The 12,191-nt window shown below is 43.0% G+C and overlaps 1 protein-coding gene across 1 annotated transcript in view; it reads right to left on the reverse strand.

The window, feature by feature from the left end:
* Positions 1–332: 332 nt before the first annotated feature.
* The window catches only part of LOC307219489 (ras-related protein Rab-10-like), a 39,359-nt gene continuing 27,500 nt past the window's right edge, over positions 333–12,191 (reverse strand). Inside the window, exons 5-6 of the mRNA XM_079982775.1 lie at positions 5,526–5,627; positions 333–613 (exon numbers count right to left, since the gene is read on the reverse strand). Of these exons, the coding sequence (XP_079838901.1) occupies positions 536–613; positions 5,526–5,627 (180 nt within the window). The 3' untranslated portion in view covers positions 333–535. The remainder of the gene's footprint in view (positions 614–5,525; positions 5,628–12,191) is intronic.

Genomic DNA, 12,191 nt, shown 5'->3' on the forward strand with positions numbered 1-12,191 from the left:
CTTCTGAGTAATACCCCTCCCCACCCTCTCACTATATATAAGGATCTGGTGACTTCTGTTTCAGTGTATCTGAAGAAGTGTGCATGCACATGGAAGCTCATACCAAGAACAAACTTAGTTGGTCTCTAAGGTGCTACTGGAAGGGTTTTAAAAAAATTTGTTTCGACAACAGCAGACCAACACAGCTACCTACCTGTAACTAGATCTTTTCAGCTGAGTTTCACCCCACTGCGTCCACCTTTCTACTTCATAAATTTCCTGTATAAACAACCAACACTTTCACACAGATACTTCTTATGCTTGTATTTGCATAATACTTTACAGTCCCCCTGTGCAAATCATAGTTTTGTTTATTTTGAACATTTGTAACAGGCAGTTAAATAAAATGTTAGTGGACAGGCAGTGCTGTTGCTTTGTTAATACCAGTAACAACTGGGTATTTTGTATATCATTGAAGGGAGAAGAAAATATTAAAGTTCAAGTGTTGGTATGTACAAAATAGATAACATGATCAGAAAGAATACAAAACTGCTCATCACAGCTTGCAACAACTTCTCTTTTGTCTTTTTTCATATAGGTCCACTACATCTAAGTCAAGGGATGCACAGGAATTCTGAGGGAAAAGAATAACAGAATTTAATCCAGTGTGAACGAAGTTAGCATTACAAATACTTTCACGATATTAAGGAGTATATTAATTGAAACAGTTATGAATAACATTAATAATCATTAATAAATATGACTTTAAAAACAGCATTCCATAGTAGAGTGGTCATTCATAGAATCACAGAACCGTAGAGTTGGATGGGATCACAAGGGTCATCTAGTGCAATGCAGGAATCTTTTGCCCAATGTGGGGCTCGAACTTACAGCCCTGGGATTAAAAGTCTCATGCTCTACTGGTTGTAAAACAAACAAACAAGTTTTCTGCCAGTTCAGGCAGGCCTGTGCTAGTCCATCCGTGTTCATGGCCAGTGGGCCTTGGGCTATTCTGACTTCCTGGTATACATGCGGTTGACCAGAGCTCAGCTACCTTCTCTAGCAGTGGATAAGCACATCTTTACAGCAACCCTGAAAGGCTGTGGATCAGGATAGCCTGAAGACTGTTGTCCACGTGCTGCAGTCCAGTGCTACCCTCAGGACTAAAAGCCTGTTGGAGCAGCATGCTGTTCCCTATATGACTAGGCAGATGCCTTTGGGCAGAACTTGAAGACAATCTTGTTCTCCTGCTATTTGTTTCCCAGCAACTAATGCTGAGTGGCATGCTGTCTCTGAACATGAAGATTTCATATAGCAATTATGGCTAGCAGCCACTGATAGACTTATCATCCATGATTTTGCCTAATCCCCCTTTGAAGACTTCTAAGCTAGTGACCATCACTGCATTGTGCGTCAGTGAATTCATACACAAATTATATACTGTATGAAGTAGTGCTGTCTGTTCGGAATTGACTGCAATCTGGAATTCCTAGATTTCTCTCAACGTAGTCTTTCTTTTTTAAAAATAGAAACAATAGCAAAATGCATTACGCTAAGGTTAAGGAATTTAATTCATCAATAGCACTTCAATGTCAGAACAACAAGACTCAGTCTCCCGACAATGCGAAAGTATGTGAGATGAGTCAGACAGCTCAGTATCTTTCCCAGATGCTGAAGCCAATTCAGGATTCTAGATGCTGTCAAAACACATATTATGTAAGAGAATGTGCATGACACAAATTTCTTAAATGTATACTTAGGAGGGGGGTGGACAGTATTCCTGAAAGTCATAGAAATGCATAGTTCAGCTACTCCGTTTTTCATTTATTTTCAATTTCACGTATAAAAACATACCCATTCAAGGTAGTTCAGCTATTCCTAACAACAGAAGCCACACTTTCAAATTTCCATGAGACACAAAAAACTGCCAGCTTTTGTGGACACTATGGCCACCGTTGGGCATGATGCTAACATAGTTTTGTGTTACATGAACAAACCTTGGGCTCATCAGCTCTCCATCCCCTCCTGACAAAAAAAATAGCAGCTTTCACTTTCAGACAAACTGTAGTTTAGGGAAACAAGTCAACTTCAAAATATGGTTTCTGATCCTGGCTTGTTTCCTTAAACTTTAGCTTCCATCAGCCCTGGCTTGCATGCCAGTGATCAGGGATGATGGGAGCTGCAGTCCAACAACATATGGAGACCACAGGCTCTGCATTCCTGCTATATGACAAACGTGGGATGAATGCTGACCACAATGGAATTCAGTTGTTTTTTTAGCTTGGAGAGAAGGTTTCGGAAGTCCATCTGAATGACTTCTAGCTTGGCTTGCTCTTTGGTGGTGTCCACTCGCCAAGGTCTCTCTACACTTAATGGGTTGGTGACAGGGTCTCTTCAGTTTCTGAGCCTCATGACACTCCAGTAGCCCTTTCCCCCAGGATATAGGGCTTGGGGAGCAACAGATCCAGTGGGGCTCTTGCCAGCCCCTTCTTACAACCCCCTAGGGTTACCTCCAGTGCACTTGTTATACATCTTCTCACTAGATGACTGGAATAGCAGGGGAAACCTCTTGGCAAAGCCCCCTATCCTTCACTGTTGGTAGGGGAAGAGGCTATAGAAGACCAAAGACTTGGTTGTCCTCTGCTCTTTCTCCAGCAAGCCAGTCTTCCTCCCCAACGGTTGCCTCTGGACTATTTAAGCTCAAAAGCTCCAATAGCTCTTCATCAGTCCCAGGTGGTAACAGATATGTTGCTGTTTTATATGATAATTTATTTTTTAATGTGGAGTACCCTTTTTGAGGTGAGGAGACCAGAACTGCACAATGTATTCCAAATGTGGTCACACCATAGATTTGTGTGGACAGAGGAACTGATGTATCATGGTAGGTAGGGTGGAAAGTAGATTTTAGGCAAACTATTGGAGAGATTGGACGGGTCTGAACTGGTCATTATTTTTGGACTGGATGAGACTGTAGACTGATTCAACATGATCAGAAACCTTAAAGTGAGGATCCTCAGGCAGAATGGCCTCTGTGTCTATCCCTTTAATTATTTTTTAAATAATATTTATTACTTTTAAAGCTTACAAAAAAGAAAGAAAAGAAAAAAGACAGGAGAAAGAAAACAAAAAAGAGAAAAAACAATACAGTACAATATATAAACAATACAAAACACAACCTTAACACATTAAACTAAACACAATAAACTAAACAAAACAAAACAAAAACAATTTAAAAACATAAAATCATACCTTTTCCATACTCTATCTTTCATTCCCTTGTTTCATCGACCTCCTCTCACCTCCCTTTTTGTATTCCACTTCTATTAATTGTTTCAGCAATTCCTTTCCATCTTTCTCTATTTTCTGTCATATAAATGTCTTAACATATTTTAAATCTTATTTCCATTAAAACTAATATACATATTTAAGCTTAACTCCTTATAACATTTCTACTAAGGCCATAAAATTTCATTCCAACATTTTTCTATCACTCATTAATTTTACAGTATTTCTATATACAGACTTTAAATTTTCCACTCCTCTTCCACCATCTCCTCTCCCCGGTCTCGGACTCTGCCAGTCACTTCCGTCAACTCCATACAGTCCACCAACCTGGAGATCTTATGTCCGAGGCTCTTAACTCTTTTCCAAGTCCCTTCTGCAGGTCTTCTTCATATTCTTTGATGCTATAGAGCAGATCTCGGGAAAACTCCGACCCAACAATATTTTTATTCCTCCTCGACAGGTCAGCCAGATTTCCATAGTTAAAACTAAGATCCATAAAGTATTTCAGGACATGTTTCAAGATTCGTCCAAATCCAAAGGCCCCTAGAACTCCAGTTTCCTCCTGACCCAAGTCCATGTCCCAAAATTCAGTTAATCCCTGCATGGAGGGATCTTTCCAGCTTTCCTTCTCCAGTCCAGGCCGGGCTCCGATCCTCAAAATCTGACTTTTTCTAGATTCAATCATAAAAGGCCTCAATTTATAGTCCTCAATTTGCCTCTGTAAGGCTGAGGCTCCCACTTGTATTACTTTAGGTTTGACAACAACAACTTTCTCCTTCTCCTTCTCCACAATTTGTTCTGCTGAAATAGATTCCTATACCAAATCCTGAATAATTTCTGTATTGGTGCTCACTTTTTGTCCCAAATTAATCACTTTTTGTCCCAAGTTATCAATTTTAGTAGTCATAACATCGGTCTTCTTGTGAAGCTGTTCCAACAAATAGCTTATCTTACATAATGCAGTCACTAAGGCTTCTCCTGTCGACATTCTTAAATGGTCCAAGGTCAATCCCTGATTCTCACAGTTCTTATCATGCAGCTGGAGATTCCCCAGCTCCACTCTTGTAACAGTTTCCAAAGCTCCCTCTAGAGGGAAACAGTCTCCACTTGTATCACTCCTTTCAAGCACAGTTCAAATAGTAAAGTTAGTTTCAATTTTCAGTTACTTTTTCTCCTTTTTAAACGCAGAAGAGGACAATGGAAACAATATATTTCTCTTATTTAACAAACTGTCAACATGTTTTATTCACAGTCAATGAACTCTCCCAAGACGTCAATCTACTGGCAGCCCGTTTCCAGGTTCAGAGCAGTGGTAATTTAATTTTTATCACTCTCTCCTGCAGGCTTACACAATCCAAAATTTCCCCCCTCTTCTCCTGCTTCCAAGGGGGGTTTAATGATTTTAATCGATGGAAGTTTAATCCTTTACATAAGGCTTTCCAAGACCTTAGCTTGCAGCTTCTTTGCTTCAATCTATTTACAAAAGGGGAAAGCGGACTTCCTGTTTGAAACCTTCCCGTTTCGGTACCAAATTAAGACTTTTGTAAATCCAATTTTCCGTTCTACTCACGGGTAGTTGTTTAAAGTCAAATTGTCTTTTAAAAAAATATCTTTAAAAAAATAAAATAAAAAAATAAAGTCAAATTGTCCACAGGAAAAAGTCAGCGCTCTCCGGCAACAGCAATGTGGCTTCACTCCGTGAAAAAAGCAGTCAATTCGAAGCACCGCGCCACTCACCCCACGTCGCTCCGGATCCCCGAAACCGGGTCTCCCCGCGAGTAGGGGAGGCGCAAAAGGTACCAGCCGAATCCCACGTTCACAGGCTTCTCCCGCCTGTGATTTTAGTCGGTCTCCGCCTTCGCCGTGGCGGTCAGACCCTGATTTCCATGGAGCAAATTCCTCCCGATCGGAGGAACTCCGCCATTGCCGGAGGCGCCAACCCAGAAGTCCTGTGTCTATCCCTTTAAGAAGGCCCCAGTCTGTCTCTACAGGAGCCAGAGCCTAGCCAACATCTGGAGATTTCTGATCCCAAACATATAGGTCAGTAGGTGGTTGGAGGTACATAGTCAGTAGATCCATATGTTTAAACTTTCCCTTTCTATCACATGTATTTCCTTTCTTCAAAACATCATTGTTTGTTAAGGTAAAGACAACAATTTGTAGGCTAAATGTAGTCACACAGCAGGAATGAAATTGTATTTCTGGGCCATCAAATTTACAAGATTTGGCCTAAGAAAAAGAAGTTGTTGCAGTGAGCTTACCTTGTTCAATATTTCTTTAGCTAGCACGAAAAAGGCATCTTCAATGTTAATATTGTCCTTAGCACTGGTCTCAAAAAAGGGTATTCCATATTCCCAAGCAAGCTGGGAAAAAAAAGGAACATGTGTCTGAATTCAAACACTACTAATGCCTGGAAGTGCAATTCATAGCAAACTCAATTTGAAAAGCGGCTTGCACAATCCCAGTTACAAACTCTGTCACAGAATGAAATCAACAGACCTCATTTCACAGTCTGTCTAGGGTTGGGAATGAATATACAGGAACCCCCCCCCCATTAACTGTGTTCAATATCTGCATGACTATGCAAACACGCATTGCACAAAACCCAGAGGTGAATAAAAAAATGTCACAAAAAGGGGTGGGGTGGGGGTTTTCAGTTGTATCTCAAATATATGCATGGTGCCTTGGAACATAAAGGTAAAGGTACCCCTGCCCGTACGGGCCAGTCTGACAGTCTCTAGGGTTGTGCGCTCATCTGACTCTATAGGCTGGGAGCCAGCGCTGTCCGCAGACACTTCCGGGTCACGTGGCCAGCGTGACAAGCTGCATCTGGCGAGCCAGCGCAGCACATGGAACGCCGTTTACCTTCCCGCTGGTAAGCGGTCCCTATTTATCTACTTGCACCCGGGGGTGCTTTCGAACTGCTAGGTTGGCAGGTGCTGGGTCCGAACGACGGGCGCGCACCCCGCCGTGGGGATTCGAACCGCCGACCAGGCGATCGGCAAGTCCTAGGCACTGAGGTTTTACCCACAGCGCCACCCGCGTCCACCTTGGAACATAAACCCACCTAAATGGGGGTTTGCTTTTACATCCATAGACATAATCTATTCTCTCTCGTCTCTCCCCCCCCCATTATTATTGGATAATAATAACCTACAGTAAGTCTCCTTAACAGCAAGATTTAACCTACAGTAAGTCTCCTTAATTAGCTGGGTTCAAACCAATATGACCCACACATTGTCATTTTCAAAGACTGCACAGACAGCAGACAGTCTGGGCTCTGGGATGCTGTCAGAGTCCCCATGCTGCTTTCACAAAGCCTAGTACGTGCGGAAAATCTGTTGGGTGTACAGGTGGAGAAAATAAATAAATAAATGGAGAGTGGGAAACAGTGGGTTCCCCCACTGTCCACTTATTTATTCCCCCCAACACAACATAAATGGGTCTTAACCACGAGTATCTACATTGTTATGCTTTCACCCTTGTTTTAGATGTACGGTATTTGTTGTTTGGGGGTTTTCAACTGTTTTAATGTGTGAATTGCTTTGAGGCAGTCGTTTAGAAGGCAATTAATAAATCAACGACGATGACCATGACAACAACAACATATTTCTACTATACAACAATAATTTCATTCTAATCTTACGTTATACTTGTTTCAAACAAGTATATCACCAATGTATGGACTCTACAAAGCTTTAAAAACATTTTTGCAGTGACATTTCTCAGACATGCTTTTCAAACATGTTTGGCCTTATGATCCCCATGGAGATCTTACAAAGGAGAAAAGAAAGGTCAAATAAATTCAGAAAGAAAAGAGCATGAATGCCTTTTTGAATAGCAAATCTAATAATTTCTCCTGAAATGAGTGTAGCTCCCTAGAAAATGTCTTTCTTCTAGGCTAGTGGGGGAGGGAGGGAGGGAGGCATACAATTTATAGCTATTTTGAGCACCTGTAATTACTGGTTTCTATAGTTGATTACAGGAACAAATGAAAAGGATTGAATTATTCGTGCCAATAGAAGCAAGCCATGGGGAAATAAATAATTTAATGAATCACATTAGGAAGATTTTTAGAATCCCATCCAAAACAAAGGCCTAGATCCTAACTGCCAAAATTTTGGGATGGTTAGCATGAAAATCTGAGGTGAAAAATGTGTGTTCTTGGGGTAAAAAAGAGGCTTATAAAGATGTGTCATCCTGGTTAATTAAAATTAATAAGAATCGCAAGTGTGGTTTTTTTGGTCAGTTTTTGTCAGTTAACTGGCAAATAAATGGAATCTGAAGAGTGAGGGAAGCTTGTTTTGTGTGGAGCTGGTTCTCCAAAAGCAATGAAGCAGCTACTCCCCTGCCCTTCTGTTGGGAAAGGTGAGAGGAAAAAATGGGGAGATGCTGCTTTAAGCTGCTCAAGGCACTTTGTGGTAGCGCCAAATAAACCAGCTTCCTTGCCCACCCCCCTTCTTTGTGCTAGAACCTAGGATGCCTTGAGTTGGCGGCTCTTGATGGGCCATGGTCAAGGAGCATGTGTGTTGGGGGGGGAAGAGAGAGGGGTGTGTGTGCACGCGCACATGTGTGCGGTGATCTTCAGAGAGTGAAGATTGCAGGGTGTGATTCTGGACCCACCCGACAACAAACATTACCCTTGAGGAAACACAGTTCTTTGTGGAAAGAAGGTCCCCCATTGCTCAGTTAGAGGTATTCCTTCCTAAACCAAGGAAAGGGGGCGGGAAGTGCCTGTTACAATGGTGCTCTCAATCTAGAAACAGTGGTCATATGGTAAGAAAGCTCCCCTGGGGTCCTTTGGGAAGAAGGACAGGCTATAACATGAATTAATAATAGTAATAAGTTGTAGCAGCAGTAGTAGTTGAAAGAAACTTTTAAACAAATAATTGCTGCCTGAATAAGCATGGGCACTCTTTAAGTCAATTAAACATTTTAAAACTGAGTACGGTAATCTAATTGAAAACACAGCAAAGCACTAATATGAAGACCATTATTTGTTAATCTCAGTAAATATCTGAAAGCACACGGGGTTGTACCCAACAAAGTGGCCCCATTTCTGCAAGGACTTCCACTGTGCAATGCAACGTATAATTCTTTTCCTCCTGCTGTGCTCCACCAACCTGTTCCAGAGCAGACTTTTTTGTGGTGGTGATGGGGGGTGGGGCAAGCTCAGGAAGAGGAGAGTAAAAGGAGAGATTCCATTTTGCAAGCAGAAGTCCTTGCATAAATGGGTTGACTCCACTGAATACAAGCCCAGATCCTTTTCTGAGGCTATTCTCTGAGGGTCACCTGTATTTGAAGAAGACAGATGGATGATGACATCCAACACACTTTGGTGTAGCACTCCATCATTAGAACACTCTCCCCCAGAGAGGCTCACCTGTTGGTGCCATCCCCTTCCAGTGCCAAGGAAATAAATTGTATTTATTTAGAAGTTTGGCTTAATACCTTTTAAAATACAGAAAAAAACCAGAGCTAAGAAAGTATGAAACTCTTATTTTAATGTTCGGCTCCTTTTAATGTTGTTCTATACGGTATCTAGGTTTTTTTCTTTTTTCCTTTTTACTGTCAGCTACTCTTCAGACATTCAGACATTCAGTAGGGACACGGGTGGCACTGTGGGTTAAACCACAGAGCCTAGGACTTGCCGATCAGAAGGTCAGCGGTTCGAATCCCCGCGACAGGGTGAGCTCCCGTTGCTTGGTCCCTGCTCCTGCCAACCTAGCAGTTTGAAAGCACATCAAAGTGCAAGTAGATAAATAGGTACCGCTCCGGCAGGAAGGTAAATGGCGTTTCCGTGTGCTGCTCTGGTTTGGCTCCCTCAGCCAATAAAGCGAGATGAGCGCTGCAACCCCAGAGTCGTTCACGACTGGACCTAATGGTCAGGGGTCCCTTAACCTTTACTCTTCAGAAGCATTTGGAGCCCAATGGTCCAATTAAAAAAACAGCTATATGAAAAAAGGGGGGTGGGGTCTTACAAATAGTAATAAAAATGGTAAGGTTTCTGTAAAGGCAAACAGGATTTCAAAGCTTTCCCATATAAAGTGCCACATAAAGGTTAATAAAGATGTAACTATTATATTCAAACAAACAACAATACAAACAGAAAACAGGCAGGACATAAATTGAAATGGATAACTACATAAAGGCATGAGTTTTAAAGCCGGAAAATGTTGCATAGCTGTTTCTGACTGAAAAATAGCACATTTGTCTAGCCTTTAATATTTCTACTACCCACACAACATATGTCAGAACATCTCATAATTTTAATTAAGGGAATGTGTAAGGCTCTCTTAGAACCTGTACTTAGAGCTTATATGATGATTTTTCAAAAGAAATGTGTTTCAATCTTGGTTTAGATCACATTCAACACTGTTCCAAACAGGGAAGTCATAGACAAAAGTCAGGGATCTCCAGCTGGGTGCCCTACTATGGCACGCGCAAAAAGTCTTAGTAAATATTCCCTCCAAAAATCACAATATGTGAAAGACTTTGCATTCGGGCTCAGGTCCTGTTTGCACTGGCTCAGCCTCTCCTACACTGAACATGTCCACATTCCACTGAACACGGTGGGGATATTTACCAATACTTTTTGCAGGTGCTATGTGGGCAGGCACAATGGAAAGGGAGGGAGCTACAGGTGGGTAGCTAGGGTGGAGATAGAAAGCTTTTCCTCTCTGTGAGCTTCCTTAACTCATCTTAGGATAAGTTATCTTGGGATCTGAGCGAATGTTTTTTTTTTTTTGTAATTAGATCAACCGATTAGTAGGGGAAATTTGATTCAAATCAAATAATTAAAATTTATCTATTTGCTTAGTCATTTCAATAATGACTTAATCACTCTGCTCAGGACAAGACTAAAGTTCATTTGTGCTCCCCCAAAGACCAATGAAGGATTTTTTTCATACATTCTATCTTTAGAGTCCTCTAAGGAAGACGTTTTCAACCTTTTTGAGTCCACGGCTCCCTTGACCAACTACATTCTTTCTGCGGCACCCCTGTGGGGCTCAGGAGCCCAGTTATGTCGCCCCTTGCCTACAGAGCTGGCAGCCTCTCACTCTTTTTCGAACACCCTCCCTTGTGTAGTGTTTCCTCAGCCTTCTCTCCTCTCCCCTCTCCTTGGGAGACTTCTAGGCACCTGCTGCTGCCATCCCTGGTCTCTGAGCTGCTCCACCCCAAAGAGAGGTGCCTCTCAGAGGCACCATTCGCCTGGGGAGCTTGTAGCTAGGGCTGCTGCAATAAACAGCTGTGCAAGCCTTTGGGAGGCAGAGACACAAGAGGGCATCAGAGGAGGGAGGGAAGGAAAAGATGGACAGAGGCCAGTGTTGCCCACGGCACACCCTGACCATCATTCAAGGCACCCCAGGGTGCCACAGCACATTGGTTGAAAACCACTGCCTTACATCTTGGTTAAAATGGTGCTTAGGATTACAGTCAGGCCTTCTGAATGGTCTGGAGACACCTGATGCTATAGGGCTAAGCTGCCCCCAAAGAGAAGTGTCTCCTCACACTGCCCCACAGGGGCCTGGGAAGAGGATGCCCTCAGCCTTAGTGGCCCGATGGAGACTGGCTAAAGGTGAACGTGAGGCCAGCACCTTACTCATCTTGGGAGGCAGCAATGGCAGCAGCGGGTACTGCCAGGCTTGCATGGCAGAAAGGCTCCTCTTCAGCACCAGGCACTCAACTCCCAGGCAGGCCTTGCACACAGCAGCCACAGCAAGGCCAGCACAGCTCCTGCCTGCCTGCCCAGCCTCCCCACTTGTCTGTCCATTTCCAAGAGCTAGAGCTGGGCTCCCTCGCCTGCTTGCTTGCTTACTCCAAGGCTGCCTCAGCTCCTGGCAACCAGCACCCCCTGGCCAGCCCCAAAGGCACCATTTGTCTGGGGAGCTTGTAGCCAGGGCTGCTGCAACAAAGAGCTGTGCAAGCCTTTGGGATGCAGAGAGACAAGAGAGCATCAGAGGAGGGAGGGAACGAAAAAGGGACAGTGTTGCCATGGCACACTGGTTGAAAACCCCTGCTCTAAGGATATTAGTGAGCTTGCTCAATGTTTACAGTTATATATGACAAAATGCTACTGATTTATTAGCAAAGCAAATACTACATGATGAAAGCAGGCAATATTGGCTGTTCTGCTCCCAAGGAAAATTTCACCAAATGGAGAAAAATCAGAATTATTTCCTATATTGTGACAAAGGAATGGAAGAGCAATTCAAACAAAATCTAGAAAGGAATGAGAAACGGTAATGGATTGTTCCATTAACACAAAGTTACTCTGTTAACCATACAATTGAAAAAGGCATTGAACTATTTAGAAGCCAGAAAATGCGATACGCCAACACTGTTGGAATTCTGCCTGGGTCAGAGGAATGTGCCACAGCGTAGGCACCGGCAGATATTCCTTGGCGACCTCCCGGCTGCTACTCCCGTGGCAGATAAGCAGGCGAGGTCTCGGCGATTCTTCTCAGGCTGTGAGAAAAACACACCGTTCCTTCTCTCTCCCCTTTGGTGTCCCCCAGGGAGGGGAAAGAAGCAGACAGAAATCTATTTACATCTTTTATTTCTGTCCATTACATCAGTACAGAGAAACATGTCTGCACTCAACAGCAGTAAGAATAAACTCCACCCATGTACATCCTGTACAGGTCATATGACACACACACTGAGCTCACATCCGGTGCTCAATAAGGAGAATGGACTGCCCATTTGTGTCCATGGCAACAGTCACACACATCCTGTTTGGCTTTCCAGCCACAAGCAGCTGACTGAGCTGCTAGAGCCTTTGCTTGCTGCTGCATTGCTGCTTTAGAATAACACTGCCCCCTGGTTGAATATTCATCATGATAGCTTTTCATTGACTAACCACAAATGGTTCCAAAACAGCATGCAGTTTGCTCACCTTCTGTAGGAGGCCTGTATTTACTTGT

This window comes from Podarcis cretensis, assembly GCF_951804945.1.
Source record: "Podarcis cretensis genome assembly, chromosome: 7".
In the NCBI taxonomy this organism is placed as follows: Eukaryota; Metazoa; Chordata; class Lepidosauria; order Squamata; family Lacertidae; genus Podarcis; species Podarcis cretensis.